This window comes from Hippoglossus hippoglossus, chromosome 7, assembly GCF_009819705.1.
Source record: "Hippoglossus hippoglossus isolate fHipHip1 chromosome 7, fHipHip1.pri, whole genome shotgun sequence".
Classification (NCBI taxonomy): Eukaryota; Metazoa; Chordata; class Actinopteri; order Pleuronectiformes; family Pleuronectidae; genus Hippoglossus; species Hippoglossus hippoglossus.
This window is the reverse complement of record NC_047157.1, coordinates 10,138,732-10,165,084: the sequence shown is the minus strand read 5'-3', so window position 1 is coordinate 10,165,084 and position 26,353 is coordinate 10,138,732. Positions and strand designations below refer to the sequence as shown.

Below are 26,353 nucleotides of genomic sequence, written 5' to 3'. Positions count from 1 at the left end.
TGCCTCCATGCTTTTTGAGTCCAAGTGTTGTGTAATTTGTCTCAATGAGAATCCCACGGTTCATTTCTGTGTTTCTGTGGATTTCAAACACTGGACTTAATTTCTGTGTTGAATTTAACAGCAAGTTAACTCCCAAAGAATAATAAGGATTAGAGATAATAAGATATAAGCCTTGATGCAATTACAGGGAAGATCAGGCAAATGGGAAAAAGGGTTGTTTTTACTCTCTTAATGAATCATGGTTGTTCAGAACAAATTCTTCTTAGTCAGTTGCGCAAATGCTTTTCTACTTCCTCAAGATAACAATGTGCCAAAAATGCACCTGACCACGCCTCATGTTAAGATCAACACACACGTGGCATTTGCTACTTGAACAGTTTGGAGACTGAATGGAAAATGTGATAACTGCGTCGGTCTGGAACAAACTAAGACATTTTGGCTGCGATTTGTGTCAGACGTGAGATCAGGCCCTAAGATTAAAGTGTAACTTCACCCGTAGGTTTTGACTTTTTGACTGATTCAAAAAAAGTCTTTAGATCGCAGTGTTGAGAGGTGGTGCACAGTATATAGATGTCATGATGAGGAGAGGCTCCAGACAGTTGACTCTATGTAAGCGTTGGCCCTGAAAGGTCCAAGATGGTAGGAAACACTTACTGGTGTTATGAGCCATTTTCAAATGTAATAATGTAATATTAAAACCAGCATTAATGAATTTAATCAAAGAACAGTCATATTATTTAGTTTAGCTCAAGTAATAATTTCACAGATTAATTCATCGTTCCTTAATCCATCAATTAGTCTTAAAATCTTTGCAAAGTTAAGATATTCATTAGAGGAGCCCTACATTAATCTTATTGGATAAAACTTTTGCACATAGAAAATGTTGAGGCATTCTAATTCTGCGTTTATATTTTGATGCATGGATTTCATGATATCTTCAGGGAAATTGAGGATAAAAGGAACTAAAGGTCACATTACGTGGAACATTAAGCGGATTCCTGGACTGTCTCTGTAAAGCTAGAACACTTTATCTACTCTGTCAACAAATACAGCCACGTCACCCTTGAGCTGCGGTCACTGAATGTGTAGCTGCTCTGTGGGAACTCAGCAGCAGACTGAGCAGAATCTGTGTCACTGTGTAAAAGGTAAACAGGAGTTTAATGAGAAGAGCAAACACAGCAAACTGTCCCTGAGCTGATGTCCTGCAGATTCACACGATGGAATTCATCCATCATAGGAAAAAAATATATATCAGGTGATACAGCCAAGCAAAACAAAGAAATGCAGTTCCAGCTGGATAGTGTTGGTCAAAGTAAAATAACCAGATTCAATTGTATATTATTAATAGTATGTGTCCTTTTATCCATGTTTCATTCAGTTCTGAGCCGAACGCTGTGCACGCAATTTTTTCTTGGCTGAATATCTTGGGACTTAAAGGACAGCATGTGCCATTTCTTACATATGAATGTCACACTGCCGTTGAAAACCTCTCAACACCTATCCGTCTATTTTCATTCCTGCACTTGGACATGGAATGTCCTTCATGTTGTGCAGCTGTTTGTGTGCGTGCGTGTGTGTGTGTGTGTGTGTTTTTTATTTTTTTCGTACTAGGAGCTGTGAAATCCACTGGAAGCAGATCAGGTAATTTCACGCCAAACAAAAAGAGCAAACAAACCTGGACAGGAGTGAGAGTTTCAGTATTGGAAAAAACAATACTGTGATTAAATCAAAACAAAACAACAAATAAAGAAAAATCATCTGCCACTAGCCACAAAACACAAAAACACAGGAGGGATTGTTCCAGCTGCTGAAACAGATCATAGAAAGTATCCTACCATGGAGTGACCCACGATGAAGACGGGGAGGTCCGGGTGTTGGGATTTCATCAGGTCGATGTGCTGCAGGGAGTCTCTGATGAAAACCTGGAAGTCTTTGATGACCATCCTGTCGCCTTCACTCTGACCATGACCAACTGAGGAGGAAAAGAGGAAAGAAGAGAAGAAGAAGTGATGTGAGAAAGCTTGTTGCTGCAGTATATTCCCCCACACTGTAATTGAATGGTTTAAAGCGTCACCAGGTTGTTTTCATACCTTTAAATAACAGCTTCAAAATCATTTTGATGCTACTCAAACTTACAATAGACGTCTGTAACTGCACTTTGTATCTTTGGTGTACCATGCTGGCACATTACCACCTGCTTTGCAGCATACATCACACACCAACAACCAGAGCTGGAGCTAGCAGTTAGCTTTAAGACACAACTAGCTCGCGGAACCACAAAAGAAACCGAAGAAGACATCGTCAGAGGAGACAAGAGGAAACGAGAGGAACCGAACAAGAGTGAATATCGGAGCATATTCCTCACGTTGGCAAGAAAAAGACAACAAAGGATGGAGGGCAGATGCTGAACTGTTGTCGTTGTAATTGGACAAGTACGTCATAACATTTGCTTGTTTGGTGTGTAAGTGAAGTTGTCAACTTTAATTAGAGGTATAGCTGGGAAGTTAGCCAAACAGTGATGGACATGTGTGCAGCTGCATGCTGGGGAGGCTCAGACCACAGCTCGTATTTATGACAGTGAATTACATATCCCACCTGGAGGGGGAAGTATAGTCGAGAGCGAATTTTGCATCGTGTTGCTTTAATGGATTTTTAATTAACACATAAATAACACCATTTTCATGATTAAAGAGGCTGTTGCATTGTTCAGCTTGTGCGTAAGGGTTTCTATCTTTGTCATATTTTTATACTTTATAGAAAGGTGAATAAAAAAAACAGGATCGACAAATGGAGGGAGAGATAAAGGTGAGTAGATGGAGAGGGGGATAAGAAAATAGAGAGAGGAAGCAGCGATGAGAGTGAGAGTAAAGGAAAGATGGAGAAATGATGGGCAGGATGAGGAAGAAATAAACCGTTTACAGAGGAGGAGGAGGAGGAGCAATCTGGATGAGCGAGAAAAGAAGGAGATGAAGGAGAGAAAGAGGGTGTAGGGAAACAGGATGAGGAGAGGAAGGAGAAGAAAGAGTAAGACAAATTGAAGGCAGGAGTGAAAGATGAGTGTGAAGACAGGAGGAAGAAATGTGATTGACAGATGGAAAGGAGGAAAGACACATGAATATGTATGAGATGTATGTGTGTTTGCATAGACCTTTAATCTACGTGTGTTCTCCTCGAGCTCTCTGCAGCAGTGGCTGAGAGGTGAGGCTGGTTGCCACGGCGGCCACTGAACCAACAGCACATGAGAGCTTGAAAACATCACAACATGTGCAGCTCCCACCGCAAGTGTTTGTGTGTGTGTGTGTGTGTGTCATTGATTTGACAGGGGGGGTATAGTGTGCATTGATTTGAACTTTCCAGCTCACATACAAGTGGTGTTTTTTTCTTGTTAATTGGATCCGTTGGATTTTATAGTTGATACAGATGGATAGCGAAAACAGTGAGTGTAAACAGACTCATCAGTGCTGTGATTTTGAAAATCCAGTTTACTCATGCTAAATACATACATGTGGGGTTGATACAGTAGGATGCAGTAGAAAAAAGGAGCATAATATCACACATTCATACCATTACAGTGGGATCATGGACTCAAATACTCTACCAGGAATCTATTGTTGTTGTTGTGATTATCATTATTGGCGACACGGTGATACAGTGGTTAGCACTGTCCCCTCACAGCAAGACAGATCCCAGTTTGAAACCCGGTTCAGCCGGGGTCTTTCTGTTTGCCTGTTCAACCTGTCTGCGCAGATTCCTCCAGGTACTCCAGCTTCCTCCCACACATGCAGATTGTTGTTAGGTTATTTGGAGACTCTAAATTGATGGTTGGTATGAATGGTTGTTTGTCTCTGTGTAATGGACCTATGCTGACTGCCTGTCAAACCTGTCCCTGCCTCTCACCAAATGTCAGCTGAGATTGGCTCCAGTTCCCCCAACGTCTCTCAAATGATAAGCAGTATAGACAATGGATGGATGGATAATAATATGGTGGTGCAGTGGTGAGCACTCCGGTTTGAATCCCAGTTTGGACAGGGTCTTGTCTTGTGGAGTTTGCATGCTCTATCTGTGTCTGTGTGGGTTTTCTCTGGGTACTCGGGCTTCCTCCCACAGTCCAAAGATGTGCAGACTGGAGATTAAGTGATTGGAGAATCTAAATTGACCATAGGTGTGAATGTGAGTGTGGACGGTATGTTATGTTGGCACTGAGATACGGTGGAGACCTTTCAGAGTGTACCCCGCCTCTCGCCTAATGTCAGCTGCAATTTGCTCCAACTCCCCCAAGACCCTGAAAGGATAATTGGTACAGAACATGGATGGATGGATGGATTTGATATAATTCAGTGGTTAGCACTGTCGCCTCACAGAAAAACGTTCCCAGTTTGAATCCCACAGACAGACAGGTGTAAAAACAATGCCATGCTTCCACGGCTTTGTCACCGTGCAGTGTAACAAACAAATATTAACATTATTCCTGACAAATGAGCTCTGGGGCAAGTTTCTGTAATCCAATCAGAGCTGTGAGAAAAACAATCTTTGCAACAACTGATGAGGTCAGAGACTTTGCAAGTGCTGATCTGATTAAATGTCAAGATTCCATTAATTTGTGCATCACCAGGCCACATTACGCCGATACAGTATCAAGCACATCCACAATGAATATTTCCCCATTGTCTGATAATAAATTGGATTTTAAATAGAACAAAACATTCATTAATCACCATGCATACATTCTCGTTCTACAAAAAGGAAAATTCTTGTGTCTGTCAGCTCTACGATTTGAGTTTTTGTCAGAGAAATGTGAAGGTTGTTCTGGAAATAATGTTGACTGGTAAATAGAGGCAGTGTGGTGCCCAGTGGGAGAAACCTCCAGTCTTTGCAGGCTGTGAATGAAAAAGACCTCAAAGTCCTATAATTAGAAAGAAATACATGTGAGACAAGAGAAAGTGTGATGTGGGAAGAATAAGTTAAAGATCTTGACTGCTGAACTCTATCTGGAGCTGCCCTGGGTGGTGTGTGTGTGTGTGTGTGTGTGTGTGTGTGTGTGTGTGTGTGTGTGTGTGTGTGTGTGTGTGTGTGTGTGTGTGTGTCTCAGGGAGATAGATGAGGGACTACTGTGTACAGGGACTTGTTCCAGTTCAGTACTTTCCATTTAACAGTGTGACATTTCACTGCGAGCCGCTGAACAAATTGCTCCTCTGTGTGCGGCCTCAGTCATCCTCATCATTCACTCCCTGTTTTATTATCTCAGCCAGCTTTTCATTGAGATCTCCACCTCTGCAAATATTCCCTCATCTTATTGCTGCGGCTTCATTGCTTTGATTTCTCATCCTGTCTCTCTCCCTCTCGTCTTGCTGATCTGTGATAGTGAACGCGTGCTGCTCTTTTCCAGCATGGCACTGACGCACAGTCACATGAGTTCACACATTCCTGTCTAAAACCTGCCAAGTACAACGACAGAGCTTCGCCTCTGAGCTTCACTGGGAAGACACTGGCATGCCTTTCCTTAATTACTACACACCCAACAGTTTTGTGTTATGCCTCTGTGTCCTCTTCTGTTTCTTTCCAGCCTTTTTTCATCAACACATTTCTAATTTTTCTGACTACAGCGAAGACTATAGTGGGAAAACAAATGAAGAAACACGAGCAGGTTTTCTTTATATCAGCCGAAAAACACAAATCACATTTCTCCGTATGAATAACATAGATTAAGGCTGCATCCATACTACTATGTTTTTGATTGAACACTCAAACTAAAAAAGATCTCAGTCAGCAATGGGCATTTTGGCTCCATATCAGTTTTAATCTCTGTTGATACCAACACACCTGAACACACATATCACATGACCACTCACACACACACAGAGCGTGCCTTGTTGAATTCCGTTGTTGAGGAAATATTTCGGCAGACGTAATGTCTGACTGACAATCCATCATTAAGATGGTTAAAAACAATATTTCAAACCTTTATTGCAAGAAAATATTTGTGGCGGATGTTTTCTTGTAACATAGAAATCTGCTGTGTTTCGAGAGCTCAAAACCAGTTCATCCAGTAATTTCACTGAAACCTGAACAGAGTCAGACATTCCATTCAAACCAGTCAAACCAACTTCATAGTCACTTGTTCTGTGCAAACCACCTACACACTTACATAGAGTGGAGCTGCAGGAGAACAATGGAACAATGTGCCACCAACACTAATTAATTTGTGTCTGACAGTCTTCGACATTAACTCAGGACTGTTATCAGACAGAAAGGGGGATGATGAGTTTTCATTCTCTCTTTGTGCACAAGCTATTTAGCGTGTGAACCCCTGATGACTATACGAGGACAGCCATGGGTGTAGGTGTAAGTGTATGCATGAATTAATGTGATGCAAGGTGTGTGTTTGCGACTCACCGTGGTCGTGTGCAAACACCAGCAGGGACAGTTCCTTCAGTCTCTGTGCGATCTCATCATACGGCCCACAGTGCTCTGCGGCTCCGTGGGCAATAAACACCAGAGCCCTGGGAGGAGAAGAAGAGGGGATGGACAAAATGTTTAGTCACCATTTCATAAATGCATATTTTCCTAAATTTGACTTCTTTTTCTCATACAAAAAGCAAACGTCCTGCATTAGAGTGTCGTGCTGTGCTTCCTTGATTTGCTGATAAAGTGCTGTGTCGGTACAGCACGGATTAAGATGGGATGATAAAAGAAAAAGATCATTTCAAGGTTGATAGACAAAGACAGAGACCGAGAGCTACACAGGCTGTGTTTTTTAGAGACAGCAGCTTTCATCCATCTGTCCGTCTGTCTGCTTCAACACAAGCCTGCCTGCCCGGCTTAAAACACACACTGAGGGAATCCAGTAAAAACCCAAATGTGACCCACACATAACAGAAAACAGCCAGGACACCCCTGCACTCTTTATCCGCTTTTTTTTAATATCTCTGCCTCAAACTGTGGAACCTAGAGTTTGGTTTTATGAGAGGATCTATTAAAATATATAGCAACATTTATGCGGTATGCAGATATTTCTTCAGGGCAGCAGTTTCTATCCAGGTTCTTTTTAAAGGTGATTTATAAAGTAATATAAAAAAGAAAGCTGCATGGAATTAAGCATTTCAGGTCTAACATCCTCACAGCAGGTTTAAGAAAGAACCACTTTTGTTGACGTTATGCAGTAAAATGAGCCGGAATTTTGACTCACAGGTAAACAACGTTGTGAGAGATTCAGCTGGCTGATTTCTCTTTATCTCGACTCTGCTCATAGAGATGTACTCTCTACGTCACTCTCTCTCCTCTGAGGCTAAGCTGTGCCAAAGCAAGGCAAAGCCAAACTGTCGTCCAAAAAGGTTTTCACAGTTTATGCAGATCTGTGAAATTAATTTGGATGTTTAAACATGATCGTATCATATTTATTTATGGATTATAATGTACCCTTATTGTGTCAATATTGTCTATGGTGACCACATTTTATCCTGAAATTCTGGTTTGTTCATTCTGTGGCTAAAAGGGATTTGTAGTTATTATAATTTTCTTATAACCAGGGGGAAATCATGTGTTACAGCCGAACAAGTCTAAAAAGGTATGAAACAGATAAAGAACCACTCAAATTAATAAACACAAAAATAATGATAAATACAGCCATAACATTTAAACCAGTTGCCTGTTTTAATATTGTCACTGATCTGTCCATCCATCCATCCCGCTGAACCTTTAGGCGTCGTGGGACGAACTTGAACCAATCCCAGCTGTCATTGGGCAAGACAAACAACCATTCACACTATTCACACCTATAGTCAATTGAGGCTACATACCCACTACTATGTTTTAGTTTAAAAACACCATTGTCAAACTAAAACGACTACATGAGCGCTTTGGCTTCTTATCAGTTTTAATCCCCATCCATACGAAGACCCCTGAAAACACATATCACGTGACCAGTCATGTCCACTGGGCATGCTGGTGTAAACAGGAAGCTTCTGGTTGTTAGTTAGCAGAAAGACCTAGGCTACAAATGAGAAGCCGCAATAAGGAAAAGTAAAATGTAGAATTTGACTGAGCAGCTTCTAGCAATGACAACAGAGTTAGCAAAACTTGTAATTAATTATCCATGTTGCGTTCTACACTGGTAGACGAGGCTAATACTGGTTGTTTTCTTTGAGATGGGGGTCATGTGATAGGAGCCTGGCAAATTAGCGAAGGCTACATCGTAACCGAAAAGACCCAAACAGCAAGAGGTTGTGAGAGTACATCATCGTTTCCAAACATCTCTGTTCCTGCCCACGCAGACTAACTTACTGCCCTAGAGTTATCAAACGAACTAACTGAGCCAGCAACATTTCCCAACTTCTCCCATTTAGCATCTCTAAAACTTTGGAGTAGTGTGTATGGTGGGCATATCCACAGCAGAGTTAATGCATTTTCAAATGAATACGTACCACATTGGATGTAGCCTTAAAGGAATAGTTCACCCAGAAATGAAAATTCGGCGTCATTTACACTGTGTTTTATCCCTAAGTCCTCTGAAATCTTCCTACGAGGTGCATTCAAGGACCCTCGGTCACACCATCGTGTACCTAAGTCTGCTAGTTTAGACACTTCCGGTGGATTTTTAGGATGAAAACATGGTGTAAATGACCTCTTACGAGTCGAATTTGAATGTCGGGGCTGTATGGAGGCATGTTTTTTTTTTTTTACGTCTGAAGTCTTGGTCACTATTGACTTCAATTGTGACGGATTCGGCTGCTACAAAGTTTACCCCTGAGACTCCAGAAGTGTTTTGTGGACTCCACCCCTCCATCGGCATGGTGGTGAGTAGATGACGAGGGAATTTTCGTTTCTGGGTGAACTATCCCTTTAATCTGCATCCTGCTGTGAGAGGAAGCCAGAGTAACCACAGAAAACCCTCACAGACACAGGGGATAAGATGCAAACTCCACACAGAGAGAAGACATCTACACATTATATAACAATACTTGAGTATGACTCGTTTAGTGCAATGTTTAGGAAACTGTGCAAAATGTGCACAGCTTCTTTGCGCCTTATTCCAACAGTGGGTGTGTGTCTGTCATATGGAAATTACATTTTCAATTAATGCTGAAATCAAAGAGCCCTGGTGATTGGCCATAAGGACAACACTGTCTTTGTCTTCAGTGACTTTAAGGCATCGCAACAGTTAAAGTAATTAGTGATTTGTCAAACATGCTCTAAGGCTAAGACAGACACTGGTAGTCCAACACATGCTGTTCTCATGAAGGTATTATGTAACAACATAATCCTTTATTAATTTCACTTATTCAATCAATTTCAGAGATGATAGAAACAGAAAAGGTTAACAAGGGATTTTGTAAAGTATCGTCCTCAAAATGGAAGTTTCACCTTTAGCTAAATAATAGAGACACAATCGGCTCTAAGACCAGAGGTTTTTTTGGGGGGTTTTATCCGAGCGTATTCTACAGCGGAGCAGCTCTGAAATGCTCTGGTGTTGTTTTCTCTTATTAGCAGCCGTGCTGAGGAGCCCGTGAGAGCTTCAATCAGGGAAAGAGAAGAAGGGAAACAAAGAGAGAGAGTGAGTGAGAGGGTGAGGTAGGATGGTGGTGGATGGTGGTGGAGGGGGGACAGCATAAGAGTAGCTGTTCATCAGGCTTCACAAGCAACTGGCTCCACTTTCACGCCTTTTCCTTCCGTTTAGAAAGCCATCGCTGTGGGCTAAGTGTGTGTGTGTGTGTGTGTGTGTGTGTGTGTGTGTGTGTGTGTGTGTGTGTGTGTGTGTGTGTGTGAGTGCGAGCGTGCGTGAAAGAGCGTCTTTGTACAGACATAATGTTCTGTAACACACATGCCTATGGGTTTATAATAAAGACGACTGTACAGTGAATCGCAAACTGTTACACTGAGCTATAATGTGCTTCTTTCTTTCTATCTTTCTCTAAGATTATCTCCATCCACCCAAAATATCACATCTGCATTTTTTTTGAAACTTTGAAGCATTTAATTGCGGTGAGATCTAATCTTGGCAGATGTCTGCATCCATTCAGCTGCAGGCATCTGCAGACAAGTGACGGCATTCAGGACTTAGCAGTACATTGGCTCAGCGCGGCACTTTGCTAAGAGAGGTCTGCTGAGACTCAACAGGCATTTTCTTGGAACAAGTTCAAATTCAAATTCACACCTCGTATGTTGAAAGACTTGCTAACATGGCAGAATCCATTAAGAAAATAAACATAATTCTTTAAATAAAATGTAAACATAAATGCATTTTCTGCAATATTCTGTAAAATAGGACCTTTCATATAATTGCTTATTGGCCAACATAAACATTGATACTAACATGTCTGTGAGAGGCTATATCATATGATTTTTATTGGCTTACTGATGATTTACATTACATTACATATCATTTAGCTGACGCTTTGATCCAAAGCGACTTACAATAAGTGCAATCAACCCCAAAGTGCTACATGTAAGTGCAATATATAAGGGCAACTAACTTTTTCTTTAACACAGAGTTGATGATGGTTATTACGCCATCATCTTCTGACCAAAGGTGTAGTCGGAAGAGATGTTGAGTTGGTCGGTCCCTACCTTGAATTATTTCTCACACGTTTCCAAAGTTTTAGTATAGGCTGAGAGTGACATCATCCTCTGCACGACTCCCCATACTCTCATGACTAGTCTGGTTAGAGGTTATATTCATTATTGTGTGTGAAGCTGAAGTGTTTTTGATGTTCCAGGTAAAAGAAAATTTACTTTTTTCCTTCTTCTTACTCATTATCTCTCTTCACCCTCTCATGGGAACTGGAGACCCACTCGTCTCCCACACTGTTTCAGGGCTGTTGGAACAACACAGCTTATAACCAGCCTTATTAAAACACTCAGTGAGCGGTAGTGAGAGTTTAGTCCTCCCTCTGGCCTTACTCACAGCTACTCCAAACAAAAACAGGCCCAAATCAAAGCCAATGCCCTGATACCCTTCATGCAGTGCTGACTCACAAACCTCCTATGCCTAAATGCCACATTCTCCACGTTCAACGGTGAAACTGACAAGGAAAGATAAAATCGTTTTGATTGCCTACAGGCACAATGGAGGAAAAAAACAAAATCTGTCCAGGTATTGTTTATGCTGACTCGCTGGCACACTCTCATGCCGGACTGAGATATACTTGAATGTAAAACAGTCAGCATAGTATCATCTAAGCATTTGCGACTGTGTGGTGAAGAAGAAGAAGAACTCATTCAATTTTGGAGCAGATCCCGACAAAGTCGCAGATCAGGGCATTTTTTGACATTTTCCCCAATTTCACAGGAAATAATTCACGGATCTTGATTAAAAAATCTGGCCTGTTAGGGGACTGATATATATGAGTGGGTGATAATTGGAGATCCAAATCCAAATCTGGATTTAGTGAATTTGAATGTGGTTTCATCAGGGGACTGTTGGGCCTTGGCAGAGGTATGGAGTCTACTGAGTGCTATAGTGTAATAAGATTTTGCTGTAGTGGCCTTATACAAACATATTGTAGTGCTACATGAACAGTGGAGAGTTCAGTTTCCATGTGTCCTGACTTGGCAGGAGCCAGAGGACGAGAAAGAAAGAACAAGCACTGGCATGTTAATCTGATTAATGGACTAAGACTCTGTGGGTGTGGGTATGTGTGAGTGTGCACAGTCCTGTTTAGGGCAATTTATGGGGACAAAAAGCAACCACCTCTAACATAGTCCATTAAATTTGAAGTTTTCATAGGGGACATATTTCAGACTAAAGACCACTGGGTACGGATTGTCCAATTAGGAGCAGTGGTTGCCAGTAAGTCACCTCTAGGAGCTTCTCGCCTTTCTTCAATAAAACTTTTCTCAAAAAAACAATTTAATGGGAGTTAATAGCATAGTATAAAGAAAAAAGAGCTATTAAGTATGTCATGGCTGGCTGGCATATTTGTGGTTATCTCATATGATCACCAACACTCTTACAATTAGTTACAATACATCAGTAACTACATCACTAAGCTTCGGACAAAGTTGTGATGTATTTTGGACTGCAGAGCTGTTCTGTATTAGAGTAAGCTGAAATGGGGTCTGAGCGAGGGATGAAGGGCGACAGAGGGGTATGAAAACAAAAGCCATAAATGAGGAAGTTATTGTGTGTGTGTGTGTGTGTGTGTGTGTGTGTGTGTGTGTGTGTGTGTGTGTGTGTGTGTGTGTGTGTGTTTGTGTGTGTGTGTGTGTGTGTGTGTTGCATAGACAAAAAATAACACAAGAGCGAGACAGAGGAAATTGCCATCTGATGAAAAGAAATAGAGGCTGAGAGACAGCAGGGAAACTGTCTGCGGATTCTGACTCAGTTTAAATAAAATACAGAGGAAAACATTTTTCCTCAGTGCAGAGAGAAGAGGTCAAAAGGCCCACAATGGAGTTCATTGAATCTCATCAGTGTGTATTTATCAGGACACAAAGGCCCTGTCCCAATTCACCCCTCAGCCCTACCACTATATATTTCATTTAAATCCAGTAGTAGTTAGTTCCCTTGTGGTTCAAAACTGCATGCTTGAGTTAGAGTTAACTGATACTGCTATCTCAGCAGTGAATGCAAACCTGGTGTCATCATAAGTTCATAGCACACTTTCATCAGTGGATGCATAGATCCATTAACCCATACATTATATATACTGCCTCTCCTTTGGGGGCACTCCTATGGCTCAGGAGGTAGACTGGGTCGTCAACAACCAGGTTGGTGATTCGATTCCCGGCACCTCCAGCTTGCATTATGAATCCCAAATTGCCCCCGATGGCTGTGGCGAGGGTGTATAAATAGTGTGTAATAGAAAAAGTGCAGCCTATAGATGTGCAGTCAATGTGTGCGTATATGGGTAAATACGAAATGTACTGTAAAACGCTTTGAGTAATGGATAATACTGGTAAAAAGCGCTACATAAATAGAGTCTGGCTGACATACAAACACAAACCATTCCCTCTCACATACACACCCACTGTCTATGTTTAGCCTCACCCCAATCTCTATGTATGTGGACTGCGGGAAGAAACTGGAATAGAAAACCCACACAGTTGGATGCCGAAAGTTCCCGGCCTAACTGGAATTCAAACCAAGAACCTTCTCGGTCATTACATAACACACCCAAACTCTCTTCATGCAGAAGCAGAACAAGAGATTGTGGAAAAATATTTTGTCTTTTCATTTGATACAAATCTGCTTCAATTAAAACAAAAAACTGTGTCTGATTCCACTGCTGCTAAATGTCCTTTTTTGGCATATTTTCCTCTGTATGTTTGTATAATCCCTTTGCTCTCTTCTTATGCAACTGTGTTTTTATTTGATGCACTTTATCTCCACTTGCTGGTGCAGCGTTAGACTCTTCCCACAGTCAGCATCTTACCCTGAATCTATCCTAATCTTTAATATATCTGCGTAGTCCATCTAATTTATGGAAATCATAATAATTATAGAGAATACCTTGATACCTATTTACACTGTAGCCAGTTCTCTTACTGATGCAGGATTTATAACTCACTGTTACATTATTATTGAATTCATTATAATGAAGTTACTGTGAATACAAGCGTCAGTCTTTTCACATTAACTCCCAGCAAATGATCCCAGCGGGCACCTGAAAACACCTACTCAGTCAATTTTATGGAAATACAAGTGGCCGTAAAAACGTTATGGTCTGCATTATTCAGCTAAATTTTGCCCTGAGGCAGAGGCAGGAAAAGGGAGCCATTGGAAAGCTTTTAAATTTGTAAAGCGTCCTCCGCTGGTGAGCCTAACGGCGGCAATGAGCAGCAGGGACATTAAATAGTCCCAACGTACAAGCACAAAGAGGGAAGGAAACTAATACAGACACCATCAGCGAAAACATCGTCTGCAACAGGACCCATATGCACAAGCTGTGTGTGTGGGTGTTTGTAACTGTCAGTTGTATAGAAATATAAGTGTCATGTTATTTGTGTTAAAAACAAAAATTCATTGGCTGGTTCACAGGCCTCCATGTGGGTTCACAGCCTCAGTCAGACGTCAGGTTGGACGGCCTGTCGGTCATTGCTGCTGCTCCGTCCCTCCACCTTTCACCCACTTCTTGGTTCCTGTGATCTTTGACCCCATTTTACACTCATCCGTGTCCTATCCCCATTTACATAAGCTTTTGTTCATAGAGAAATCTTAACAACAAACAAGTCCATGCTTATTCCACAAAATAGGAGCACTAAAACTGTAGTTCATGTGATAGTACCAGTGACTGCCTTCAAAACTAAAACAAACACCAAAATCATTAAATGTCCAATGAATCACGTAGAGTTTCCCTTTTAACGTAACATTTGTGAAGTCAAGTGAGTGACCCCGAAAATCAATACCAGGAAGGTGACACCGATGTTTTGCCCTCTCAGTATATGTCAGTTATTATTAAAGCTTACAAAGCTACTGACCTTTACTGATGACATTTCTGTCCCCGTAGGTCATTTACAAGTATGTCCAGTGTCCAGTCTGTATTTGTTTTAGTGTTTTGATCTATCACCTACATTCACCTGCTTATGTGAACCTGTTCTATCATTCATCTACCACATTCTTCACATTATATAACTTTAGATAAAAAAAGGAAACTTTGCAAAGTGGCCACCGTCTCATGTTTGAGACCTTTTGGCCCCACGGCTCAGGATTTACTCATTCACAAAACCGTCAGACGGTTTCAAATTTAAACTACAAAAACAAAGGCTTGGTAAAATAAACAAAGACGGTGGGGAAATGGTTGGATTTCTGCTAAGGTCATTCATATAGCAAACAAACTTAAATCAAGCATTTATCTTATTTGATTTCCACATATTAATGTAAAAACCAACTACATTCATCCAACTGTGCCAATGCCTCTAAGCCGCCCTGTCATATCACACAGGTCATAAAGAACACGCTCTGTGTTGGTGGTTCCCCTCCTCTAACTGTGGGATTTAATATTTCTGTTTAATCCACATTCCTGCTAGACAAACACCCCACACAGTAAGGAAGTTGAGTCAGTAACTGTCAAACTATTAAGCTGACAGGGTTAGTAGGAATTGTGTAATCTTCTTTGCTAATGCAATCGACGTTAACTTTTAAGTCCTGCACTGCAGCTCCAAGATAATAATCATCACCCAATTAAATCAATGAAATAACCATTTGACGCAAACTTATGCTCATATCTTTATGAATATTCACAAACACACAAGACTCAGCCGATGTGATAACGACAATGTGAAGTTGCTATATGATCACACATGACTATTATCATCCATAAATTCCATGCATAGATCACTTTGAAACCTTTTGTGTTAAGAGTTTGAGTTTTAGCTCCCTGCAGGCTGCTGTTTGAACAGACTGTCAAACTGTGAATCTGCTGTCTGGAGTTTTCTTTGATCGTCGGAGCTTATCACTGCACCAGCTGCTGCAGTGGCTGATATGAAACTCCTCTTATCACAAAAGTTGAATGTTCTCGTTTTTTCTTCAGATATAAGCTATAAACATAAAAAAACGTATTAATCTTTGAATAAAGATTAATACAGATCTTTTGAAACTTGCATTTTAACATTTTAAAACCATCCACAACTTATACTTCCTATTTAATATGCAAACCCTCTGTCTGCCAGTGGCTGTGGTGTGATTAGGAGAAGCAATACTTTCAATTAATAAACGTTGCTCATCATCAACATCAACTGATTCTCCAGCTCTGCGTACGGAGTCGAGCTTCACTGATCTTTGAATAAACAGGTGAACAGCTCTTTGCGCAGCAGTGGTAAAGGTGCAGCTTCAGGGTTCTGAGGACTGAGTCCTACAGTCGGTCTTTACTTGCCCAAGCTCAATTACTGCAGTACACTTTTACATGTTTCATGAAGAAAGCTGCAACCAGCATCACCACAGGCCAAACCAACAGCCCATTCCAGGTTTACAACGGGCACTGCACTACTTCATACTAGTGGCTATAACCCCATTGTAACTTCAAAACTTATAGTGATGGTATGAGCCTCTGGCGAAGCTGCATCGACGCACCCTCTGATTTCATAGATTTGGCTCTGACACGCTGTGTCACATTGTGTTGAATCACTAATCTGACTGCTGCAGTGAGTGGGAAGCTGTGAGTCTGGAGGATCCATCATCCAGTCCAGTGAGAGCTCTTTTATTGTGAAACATCACAGTTTATGTTGAAACAGAAAGGTGTAGTAGTATGTACAATAGACAACAGCCAGGAGTGTTTGATTTGAGTTCAGCTGTTTTCAAATCTGGTAACTTTTTAACTTTTTATATGTGTTAAGATGGTAGTAGAAGATGCTGATCACTCAGGACCATAAAAACAATCTGACACATGAAACAAAGAGAAATTAAGACTCGTGAATCAGTGCACATTACATAAGAACCCCACCCTCGACGTTAGCAATATGGTGTAAGTGAGAATGTGATTTTAATAAATAGCTTCTGTTTTGTCACCCAATAAAAACCTGCATTAAACCTTCCTCAACCCAGCAGCAGCAGCTGGGTTTAAGTGGAGGATTTAAGGAGACGGTGAAAGTCTAAATGCAGCTTTTGGGTCTTTTCCACTGTGATGTATGCGCATTTGAGAGGAACAGAATAATTCTCACATTGTGCAGCAATTACAACTTTTAATTCAGGTCCACTACACACAAATCAGACACAAAATATCTGCAGCATCAATAAACAAATAATGGTCATCACCCTTTAAAACCCGCTTGTTGACTAACATCATGATGTCATGGACTCTTGCATGTTACACTGTACCATGACTGCATGCATTTTTAGCACAGTCACTGTCTGGCTTCCAGTGAAAAAGCTCTTATATAAGCGATCCAAAGCCTCAGCTATAAAACTGTTACAGCACATAGAGATCTGCAGCTATTTTAAGCCTGGAGCTATTCAGACTTTTACTTCCAAAATACATGATGTGCAGGAAAATAATCACCAGCATTTGGTTATTTGGAAGGAAAAGCAAAACACTTTTTTGAAGGTATGTATCTCCAGGAATGAACAGGAGTCAGAGGGTGCAAGCTTTAACAGGAACGAAGGTACATACGTATAGTAGATGGGAACTTTGACGATTTTCAACCCACTTTGTATTGTTACAATATCGATAGTATATGAAGATGAACAATGTTTAATTTCCCACCGTGTGATGCTTGGACTGCGATATATACTCTATCAGATGATAGTTTTTACGTCACTTTTGCCAGCTCTCTAGTTATATACTTGAACTTACAACATGCACTTCCAAATTTTTTGTACAGTCAGCCTGAGAGAGGGAGGGGGAAGCCGAATCAACAAAAAGGTCAAAAATCAACCTGTTAGAACAACAACAAGACGACAATAATCTGATACATTGAAGAACTACAGTGTATGGAGGAGGAAGAGGCCCCAACTGCTGAGAACACCAGACTGTGAAGATAGTGGTGGAGGAGGATGTCGGTTGCAAACATACCCTAAGCTCAGGGCAAGCACCAAATAGGATGTGTGTTTTAATGAGTCACGTCTTGACTGCAGATGTTTTGTGGGCCTTCAGCTTCTGTCACATCTCTTTCCATCTGTGCTCTTGCCCTGCGTCAACAGTAACAATGTGGTTTGGAAGCGAGTTGAAGTGGGACATCTGTGTTCAGTTTCATTCTCTGGCTTAAAGCATGGTGGAGGAGCATAGTCACAGTGCCTCCGACAGCAGATACCACTAATAAAATAAAAATACGCTTTTTTTTCTCTAATAAACTGAACACATCAATCAACTAGTTGTGTATCTTTCTGGTAAAGACACAACAGTGCCTGATGAGTCACAATCTCAGGATTTTACAAACAAAAATCGGATGTTGTTCATTGGGTTTGACGATATAATGCCAGTCAATAGCAAGGACCATCTCCAAAACACAAGGGTTTATGGGTGTGAGGAGACAGATGTTGGCACTTGATAACCAGCATTTCCTCGTGTTTTTCAAAGAGAAATGTGGGGGAAACAATATTAATCGTACTTTTCCTTGTGAGCTCCTTAAAAGTTATTAATTACTTAATTATAAGTACAGCTACACAGCCACTATAAGAAAACCTCTTAGGACCAACCAGGTCGGCTGCAACCAGTTTACACCACTGTGACGTTGCATCACAACCCAAACAAAGGTGTTATTACTTACATTTTTGTCAATATTGACATGGTAAACATGTGGTGTCGGTTAGACTCTCCACGGTTCGACAATTCTGTTCATTTTCCTGCTAGACGATGGTGACTGCCAGTCTTTCAAGAATCTGTAAAGTCTAACAGTTTTTTCAATTCCTCAATCATATTAATTTTGTCCATCGATCGAGCAGAATCTAAAGTCTTAATACAAAGACGTCCATTGCAGATTGGCACGACTGTCACTTTCTTTCATGTTGTGAGAGCTGTTTTTCATTTGATTTCTCAGTAATTCATGGATCTTGATGAAAAAAAAAATCAGGCATGTTTAGGGGACTGATCTAAATAATTAGCCGGCTCTAGAATATATGAATGAGATTTCACAAGGAGACTGTTGGGCCTTGGCGAAGGTTTGATCTCTATGCCATTCTAGTTAAAAATTTCAGCCCAGGAGGCTCAGGTGACGACGAGCACAATTCAGGGAAAAACAATGACAATCTTCTTCCAGTAATATGCTGTTATTGGCTATCATGTTGTCAATCATTCTGGCTTGAAGACAGACATGTGAGCAGGCAAGGGGGTTTGGGCACTTAGGGGCGTTCTTGCGCTGCTCAGAGTATATATTGTAAGCTCTGGTCTAATAAATGCAATGATGGCTGAAGGTCTTAGCAAGACACCAAAATCACCACCAGGCTCAGCCATTAGACCAGAGACAACGTACAATTAGCACCTTTAAACACGGTATAATAAGTTGTATCCTGACAGTTCAACACACAGCAGATAAAGTAGGCTATGTTTTAACTTACTTAATGAGTTAAACGAGTAACTGCTCTCGTGTTTTGTTTTTCCTAATGGGGTCATGACCCAATATGAGTCACTGGTGCATCTGTCGGTTTCCACTGCGAAGAGATTAACATAATTATGATGTTTTTAATGAGCTTGGGCGATTGAATGAGACTAAAGATTTACTACAGGCTACCACAGACTGATCCCATTTAATTTTGCTTTTTTGCTAATGTCCTAATGTCGTTTTCTTGCCTCTTTTGGACCCAATGATGTCTTTCTGTTTTTTCTTACAAAGTAAACTGTTTCCTTGAATAAGAGGTCAGACCAGGCTTCAATATGACTAACAATGAGCTCCCCTTATGTGAGCATGGTGTGTTGTTATATGCATAGACACAGGTCAAACTTCTACATCTGCATTTATTACTGTTGGGTTACTGAGTTACAGCTCGTAGAACTTTAACAGATTACTTTTCAGTTACTGAGTTATAGACTGTCACCAAATGAGGATTAAATGGAGGATTTATGTACAAAATAATAAAACATAATGTTGTGATGTGGGTTTTGATGTGACAAAGGTAGAAGACGATAAATGCTGATTGTGGAGCTGTTTGACCCGTCACACAGGTGACAGCACTCAGGAGAGTTTGAAAACAAGGGAAAAGTTGGATTATGTACTCTACTAATGTAAACAATTTTAAATGAATTTACAGATAACATTTCAACAACACTGAAGAACCCTAAGAAATGTGATTTCGGGAAATGTTTACCTGCATCTTTCAAAATAAGAGTTGGTTGTTCGAGTCGGTTTGAGCCATACGCAGTTCATCCAAAATTTAAAACACCCTCTTCAAAATAAAGTACAACACCACACAACTACATATACATTGCTCTAATACTAGACTAGGTAACCTAGGTATTATAGCTCAGTATATACCCTATAATAATAATAGAATAGGCAGAAGATAAAGAAATAACCACAGTTTATTTTCTTTGAAAGATTCCATCACAAAAGCTTTCACCTTAACTCTGGAGTATTTAGCATTACCCCAAACAATTACCAGAACCATCCAAAAAATTGTGAATACATCATACTTCAGTGGATTTTAAAGCTGTTATAGATCACAGAGCGTAAATGAACTCAAGCTTTAATTCTTTTTGAATGACAAGTTGTGTCATATGCTCATCAAACAGCAGCTGGTAGTGATAGGACACACCTATGAGTTGAATGAAAATCTGTGTTTGTCTTGTATTTCTATATTTTAAATAGATTTCATTTAAAAAAGTGATACTTTTCTCCCGACTCTCCGATATACACTGTGTGCTTGAATTCCAGCTGAACCGCAGACACACATGCCTAAAGATTAACAGAGCCAACAGGAGCCATTAAAGTTGAGCTCCTCATGTGACTCCAGCACTTAAACCAACCATGTGAACAGGATTACTTTCCCCCCCGACAGGAAAGAACAACCATTTCAAACAGCATCTAAAATTAACCCAAATGTCTTTACTCCATCACTCACACACACACAAACACACACACCAACACACACAGTTTCATCTACATAAGAGGACATTACACCCATTTACATTGTCTTCCTGCAGTAGTTACTGCTTGTCTAACCAAAATTAGAAGGGGGTGAAAGGTTTCAGGGGTCAGCAGCTTTGCAGCCAACCATCAGAACTAAATACCTAACCCTAACCTAAACCTTAGTCTAAACCTAACCCTAAAGCCAAGTCCTCACCCAAAACAACCCTGTGGAAAAGTAAGGACCTGCCAAAATGTCCTCACAAAGTCAGAATGACCTCACAATGATGCTATTGAATCAAAACAGGTCCTCATAACTATATATAGACATGCGCGCTCGCTCGCACACACACACACACACACGCACACACACGCACACCCGCACACAGTACAACAGACTGTAGTGCTTCTGCTCCGTCCTCCACTAACCTTGGCGGGCCGGCGGGCTCCCAGTAGCGGCAGAACAGGTGCAGTCCGTCGGCGTTGACGATGTGCTGCAGGTCGGTGTAGGGGACTCCCTGCGGGCTCCGCCACGGAGCAGCTCCCGGCTCCGGCATGGAGGGCTCTGCAACGGAGACACGGAGCAGCGATAAGAGCACATCGCTGCCGTAGAGGAAGCAGCTGAAGCCGGCGACGAGCAGGCAGGTGGCGGCGGTCACTGCGTTCATCATGACTACTGATGGTTATTCACTGAGCATCGGTTTGACATGACACAGTTTGATGGTTTAGATGTGAGGGATCTAATCCTGAGCTGCACACACCCCCACACACACTCACACACGGACACACACACACATACACATACACACGGACACGTGGACACACACACACACATACACACGGGCAGTGTTGCCAAAGCGTTACGTCACGAAACCATACGCGCTCGCTCTCTCTCTCTCTCTCTCTCTCTCTCTCTCTCTCTCTCTCGCTCGCTCGCTCTCTCTCTCAACCCACTCTCCACATTCTCTCTCTCTCTCTCTCATTAGCTTTATTGCTATGACCACACATATAATTATGACACTCATGAGTGCAATACTGCCTAAAGTAGTAGTCTCTTGGGTTGGCATAGGAATTGTATAGCCAATAATAATAATAATCCATCACTCAACACATTATACACTTTATGGGCTGTACACTACATGCTTCTAGTCCATAGATGACTGTCAGAACCATCATATAGGGGATGATAGAGTCTATGATCAAAATGAGATGTAATGAAATGGTCCCCCTCCTGCATTACACATGAAAGCCTTTTTCTGGTCCTACATACATGGTTCATGGTGTGAAAGGCATGTGCTGCATTACAATGGAGAGGGCAGTGTGTGTGTGTGTGTGTGTGTGTGTGTGTGTGTGTGTGTGTGTGTGTGTGTGTGTGTGTGTGTGTGTGTGTGTGTGTGTGCGTGTGTGTGTGTGTGTGCTGCCAGGCTCACCGCTCCAGTCCTGGAGTGGTGTCACCTTTCAGGTTTGGTGACCTGACGTGCATCCTTCAAACTGGCACTTCAATATTTACAGTCAATAAAAAGATGACTCAACTATGTGTCTGCCTGTATCTCTTAATGGGTTCCTGCTTGAAGCATCCACCTCGTGCATCGCCCTTGCGTAATGGCATCATTCGGACACACGTTGGTCAGCAATGGCACCGCGCACATCATCGTCCTGACTGATGTCCAACCCTCCACGGTGCATTCCTTATTGGGAGCACTTCGAGGAAATATAGTGCACAAGGGACCAACGAATTCCTCTGGGTGATGTGCAGCACACGTGCGAAAACAAGCCGTTATCACAGAAGTTGAATAGGCTGCGTGAGGAGTGAACCATCACTGGAACCTGCCGCGGTGTGCCATGTGTGTGTGTGTGTGCGCGCAAAAACCTCGCGTTGTTGTTTTCATCTTTGCTGCAATCCCACATTTCCACCGTCTCACACAGGGGGAGAGTGTGTGGACATTAGGATGCTACTGGTTCACTTGCTTGGGGGGGGAAAAAAATACCAAACGATCGCAACGCAAGTGGTAACAGAAACGATTCATGCGCTTTGGCTCTATATAGGAACACGCGCTATAATATGACCTGCGGGGTTTATACGGAAAATGATGAATGGAGAAATGCAGAGAAAATGCTACATGTGCGAATAACAGTTTAAAGTATTTAAAGTTATACTGGATAAAACACGCAAATAAACAGAATATAGATGCTGAAGATGAAAGCTGACGCACTGTCATACAAGTCATTTACGCACAAGCATCATGAGAATATTGTAGGAATATTTTAGAGATTGATCCAACCTGAGCAGGAGCGTCTGCAGTGAAGTTGCAGCTTCTCCTCGGACTCGCTCTCTCTCTTTCTCTCTCTCTCTCTCTCTTTCTCCCAATTTGGATGTATGTCTCTCTTTCTCTCTCTCTCTCTCCTCTCGTATGCTCTGCTCTCGCCACCCGCCAAGAGAAGAATGCAGTCAGCGACGTTTGAGGAGAAACTAAATGAGTGTTCACACATACCCCCTCCTCTCTCTCCCTCCTCTCTCTCTCCCTCTCTCTCTCTCTGTCTCTGTCAAACACACACACACGGGCTCACCCCTTCTGTTTGGCCTCATTCAGTGTGTGTTGGGAAAAAAAACCTTCTTGTAAAGCCCCTACCAAAATACCTCCTCCTCCAAATTAAAGGACATGTCATCATATTCCAAAATGAGTTTAGTGATCTGCCACATCACTAAAGCAGGTGATACAGAACAGACTTTCTGACTTTCTGTTTGTTTATATGAAAACTCCAAAGGGCACCTTTTAGTAGATGTGGTAAACACATTTCCATTTGATATGTAACCAATCCAATATTTACTTTCTTGTTAGTTTTAGTTAGTGGCCCAGAATGGTTTTTATGACGGTTTATTGATTTGTCCTCTAGAGTTGTTGTGAGCTAAAGTGAGCTAGATAAACAAAACCTGGCAAAGTAACTGTTATATAACTTGTTTTGTGTTGTCTCCTCCTTAAGTCTATTATCATCAATGTTCAAAATCGTGATGATAACTTGTAATTTTTCAGGATTATTGACTAATAAACTATAGAAATAGCGCTTAGCTTACTTCCTGATTTGTCCAATCCCTACTTTTCAGACAATGTCTAGAATATTGTATCCGAAGCATCTGTAGCCCAACCAATAGGGAAATGTCAAATATAAAAAATGTGCACCTTAAAACTAAATGGACATTATCTCATCAGTCTAGTTAAACCAAGTATGTAAATTGTATTCAAATGGCCAATAGGGGGCAATAATTTCTGGTATATCCTTGCAGCAGGGGAGGAGGAAAGTTTGGCCGTCCGGCTAAATGAGGCCCAAAAGACAATTTGATCCATCCATTCTGGTAATTTATTTGCAAAGAATTCTTATGTCTTCAATTACTTTTTTTGTAATAAAAGATAATTACTTAAAATGGTCAATAAATTGACTAACTTACTTATTAGCTTTAGGGTGGACCCTTCCAGCTGTGAACATGACAAACACATAGTGGAAACATGTCATCAGTGACATGTGTCATCAGACTGTTAAGAAGAGTATATGGAGAACATGGTATTTTCCAAGAGAAAGGGACAAACAATTTTCGTTGATAAAGCAACAATAAAGCAACAGACAGAGCAGATACTGCCCAACCAACCAGTACGCTGCAGCAAGCGCAACAGCAAAGGGTTATTCCTATTCCGCAAGAGTAAAAGCCTGCTATGAGTATCTGAATCAGCTGGTATGTCTGCAAACTCATTTGGGTAATTGGCCAGAAGTTTCAGGATGTGAAAAGTAAACGAAAAAGAAATAAGAATTATTTAAATTTGTTAACGTGGAGCTGATGTGTCAGACAACCATGAAATAAACTCAAAGCTCGGCACAACAACCTCCATCTGCTTGAGTTCTACATGTCTGTTAAGTTCTGAGGAAACGTTTGGAAAACTAGCGGCAAGTAGCATCATCATCACTACCATTTAACTTCAGATGTCTCACCAATCAGGCACAGTTGAATCCATAACATTGGTGTGGCCCTTAAAAGATGTTGTACAAATTGAAAAGGCCCTTGATAAGAAAGGGTTCCCAACCCCTGCCTTACACTCTTTTCTTGGGGATTTATTTTGAAACTGGGCTTGTTTTAGGAGAATGGAAGCCTCTGTCCTTGTGGCCTTGCTCAATTTCACACAAAGTTGTATGTGCATTTATTTGTGGAATATGTCTTCTTGTGCCACTTTACAGGTTTACAGCATAAGCCTAGATGGGAAGAATAATGAAAGGATATCATAATCACTAACATTAAGTTCCCAGTTCTCACAAAACGTTTCTATAGGAATGAGACAAACAGATAACATGCTACATAAATTAACTTCTTTATTATCTTTTTGTTTAAATATGTGACTCAAAACTGTGAGTGTCGGAATCAAGTTCAACCTTAAGAATGAATTTCCTTAACTGAAATTTTGCTCCACCTTTTATAGAATAGAGGCTTCTGAAAATAGGACTGATGGTGACAGCATCATTTTATATTGTATTAAATTACTTTAAATTAATGTTAGACTTTATATATGAGAACGTGTAAGTAAAACATACCTGGTCTGGTTTTTAACATCTACATTATATAACAGAACAGCCTGAAGGATATGATGGCTTAAATATTCACTGTTCCATATAGACTAGTGTTAAAGCCAATCAACAGAAGGATGCATGTTGCAGTGTTACATAATGTGAGAGATTCATTATGTTGCATTATCTGAGCTTGGATCCTTGTAATGAGCCTCATCTGGCAGAGGAACTGAAATATCTCTTAGATCAGCTTCGTATGTAAAACTCTGAGCGGGCATGAAACAACGTGTCACAGTGAGAGTGGAGAGGAGAAAACATTACATCCAGATTTAAAGCTTTTTAAAAAAAAACATTTTCATAAGTCCTGATCTTTTCAGAGGTATTTCAGAGATTTCCTGTGGCTGCATCACCAAATCTAATGTCTTTTCCTTGGAAGATGCGTCACATCCAAACAATCTGTATTCAGACAGGAAATGAAGGCCTTTCATTGTTTGGATTTTTTTGCTGACGACCTTATTCCTCAACTTGGTCCGTCACAGTTCACAGTCCTGACCTCAGTATATCCTCCAAAGATGTTGACTGGTTTCCTAATTCATAGCTGAAATTCTCCCTTTTTTTTTTACAGCCCCAGAGGATTTCAATTTGACTTAATTAGAATGTTTGGTAAAAGATGAGAGAACATCTTGATTCACAAATATTTGTAAAGACAAACATAACAATCAAATTAAAACTCATGCGTCATCAACAGAGGGAAAAACAATAGTGGATCATTTTAGGAGTTTCCTCTCTGCAATGTGTGGTATTTTAATGGCCAAAGACTTGAAGGGCGTGAAATATGAGCCAGATGGCTGACCAACATCAACTCAGGCCCTTCACCATCAAAAGAAGGAAAGCCCACGTTTTTTTTCTCCCTTTTTCACTGATGTGTCTCATATCATGTGCAGCTTCCACGAAGGAACAAACCTGGATACTGTTGTTCAGTGTGTGGTCATATGTTTCTCATCAGTGTAACTCATGTCTAACACACTGTCAGCAGGTGGAGGCAGATAACCGCTATGAGGCAACAGGCCACGTCATCAGGTTATGAAAACATTTCCTGTGTAATTTCAGATCTAGCCTTGAGATTTCAATTTTTACATAAGAGGTCATCTTGTGAAGTGAAGTGTTAATGTTTCTGATACGTTTGGTTTTAATTAGTTATTAGTTAACATAGAAAGAGTTGAGTCCCTATGTCTGCGGGAGATCAATACCACCATGATCACGACTGAGCAGACTCAGGTTCCATATGACATCAATAGTGCAAGATGGCGGCACCTGTATCCAGGATATTTGACCTCTGTTTTAAGTACAAGAGGAGACGCATCGTCCATCTTTA

General features: G+C 41.0%; 1 protein-coding gene across 2 annotated transcripts in view; it reads right to left on the bottom strand.

Moving 5' to 3' along the window:
• mgll (monoglyceride lipase) overlaps positions 1–22,911 on the bottom strand; it is a 39,239-nt gene extending 16,328 nt beyond the window's left edge. The window contains exons 1-4 of one of the 2 annotated variants that reach the window (XM_034591856.1): positions 22,713–22,911; positions 20,860–20,995; positions 6,394–6,500; positions 1,836–1,972 (exon numbers count right to left, since the gene is read on the bottom strand). In XM_034591856.1, the coding sequence (XP_034447747.1) occupies positions 1,836–1,972; positions 6,394–6,500; positions 20,860–20,987 (372 nt within the window). In that variant the 5' untranslated portion in view covers positions 20,988–20,995; positions 22,713–22,911. Of the gene's footprint in view, positions 1–1,835; positions 1,973–6,393; positions 6,501–20,859; positions 21,218–22,712 lie in introns of those variants that run through there. The other variant, XM_034591857.1, reaches the window with a different exon arrangement.
• Positions 22,912–26,353: the final 3,442 nt, after the last annotated feature.